The 1,436-nt window shown below is 51.0% G+C and overlaps 1 protein-coding gene across 1 annotated transcript in view; it reads left to right on the forward strand.

Annotated features, from left to right (window-relative positions):
• Nucleotides 1-533: 533 nt before the first annotated feature.
• Nucleotides 534-1,436, forward strand: part of MAMLD1 (mastermind like domain containing 1) — an 85,838-nt gene continuing 84,935 nt past the window's right edge. Inside the window, exon 1 of the mRNA XM_014955364.1 lies at nucleotides 534-891. Coding sequence (XP_014810850.1) covers nucleotides 838-891 — 54 coding nt within the window. The 5' untranslated portion in view covers nucleotides 534-837. The remainder of the gene's footprint in view (nucleotides 892-1,436) is intronic.

The raw sequence follows: 1,436 nt of genomic DNA on the forward strand, positions 1-1,436 counted from the left end.
GGAGCTTTCTATTCAGAATTGTCTCTGCCTTCAAAGATACATGTACATAGCACAAAGGGGGAAAACGAAACAACTCCACTGTTTCCTTCTTGGTAACCTGGCTTCACCTGTGCGCGATGAGTTTAACCCTTTTGTGAGTGGTCAGAGTGCTGAATATCCTATGGTAATGGCAACAAGGCAGGAAACTACACTTTTTAAGAACAACTCAAACTTTTACACGTCATGCCTCGGGCTCTCTTTTCAGTGATTTGTACACTTTGATTTGGAAAAAAAAAAAGAAATTATCCCTTAGATGCCAGTATATTTCGGAGCTACTCTACTTTTGTACTAAGTAAACCTGAAGCTCTACCAAAAAAAGGCAGTAAATATTTTGCCAAGCAGCTTTTTGCGTGTTAAAATACTCTCCGAAGGCTGCGTGATTTTTTTACTTCATGCAAACAAAACAAAAAAATAAAAGAAAATCAAATCCTCGGATCTGTGAAGTTTCCAGTTTCTAAAGAGAAGAAAGTGTCACTTCCCCTTTAAGCCGGGAGCCGTTCGTGTGTGTGTGTGTGAGAGTGTGTGTGTGTGTCTCCTCCTCTTTGAGTGACACAGCACTTAGATATGCCTATCAGTAACTTAAACCCCACAAACTCCACCTTCTAAGTGAGGAAGCTGTGGGTTGATGGAAATGTAGTGAGCAGATTGAGACAGACAGTGAATCATTAGCAAACTGCAACGCCAGGATGAACTTGTCTGGAACCTAAAAGGAGAAAACAGTCTCAGTCCTTGGCGGTGCTGGGTTTTGCTAAAATACAGCCAAAGTGGATCTAAAAGCCGGTTGATCCCCAGTCCAAGATGCTGCTGGTTTCCCAGCGGGTAGAAGCACCACGCATGGAGCCCCACATTCCGGTAAGTAAGCGTTGGGAATCCACACGGGCTGGAAAAGTAGGAGTTGATTTAAAAGGACTTAAACACCCTCGGAATAGTTGCCGGCCCGGCCTCGGCGGGGCTGTAAAGTTTTGCCGGTGCGGTTCAGGGAAGTGCCCACCTTGTGCTGGCTTCTTTTTTTTGGGGGGACGACTGCACCGGGGTTTTGAAGGAGCAGGGACCAGGAACTTGGGGTGAAGGTTTCGCCCTCCTTTCTGGTGAGAGCTGCTGTCAGTCCGGGGAGAGCCTTGCGGCGGGGGAGAGGGAGAGAGGGAGGGGGTCCGTGGGCTTAAAAATGGTGGTGAACAAGGTGATCTCCGGGGCGGTGCGGTCCCCCGGGGGGGCAGCCCCGTCCGCCGCCCGGCGGGGAGTGGGGAGGGGGGGACACACACGCTCCGTGGGTTTCCGTGTCCTTGCTGGTGTGGGGACACGCCGGGAAGAAGAGGAGGAGGTGGATGCTGCCGGTCCCGGCCCGGGGGCGAGCGGGATTAAGGGCACTGCCGGTGCGCCCGGGTGGTGTCCCCGTG

The sequence above is a fragment of the Calidris pugnax genome, unplaced genomic scaffold, assembly GCF_001431845.1.
Source record: "Calidris pugnax isolate Ruff unplaced genomic scaffold, ASM143184v1 scaffold38, whole genome shotgun sequence".
Lineage (NCBI taxonomy): Eukaryota > Metazoa > Chordata > Aves > Charadriiformes > Scolopacidae > Calidris > Calidris pugnax.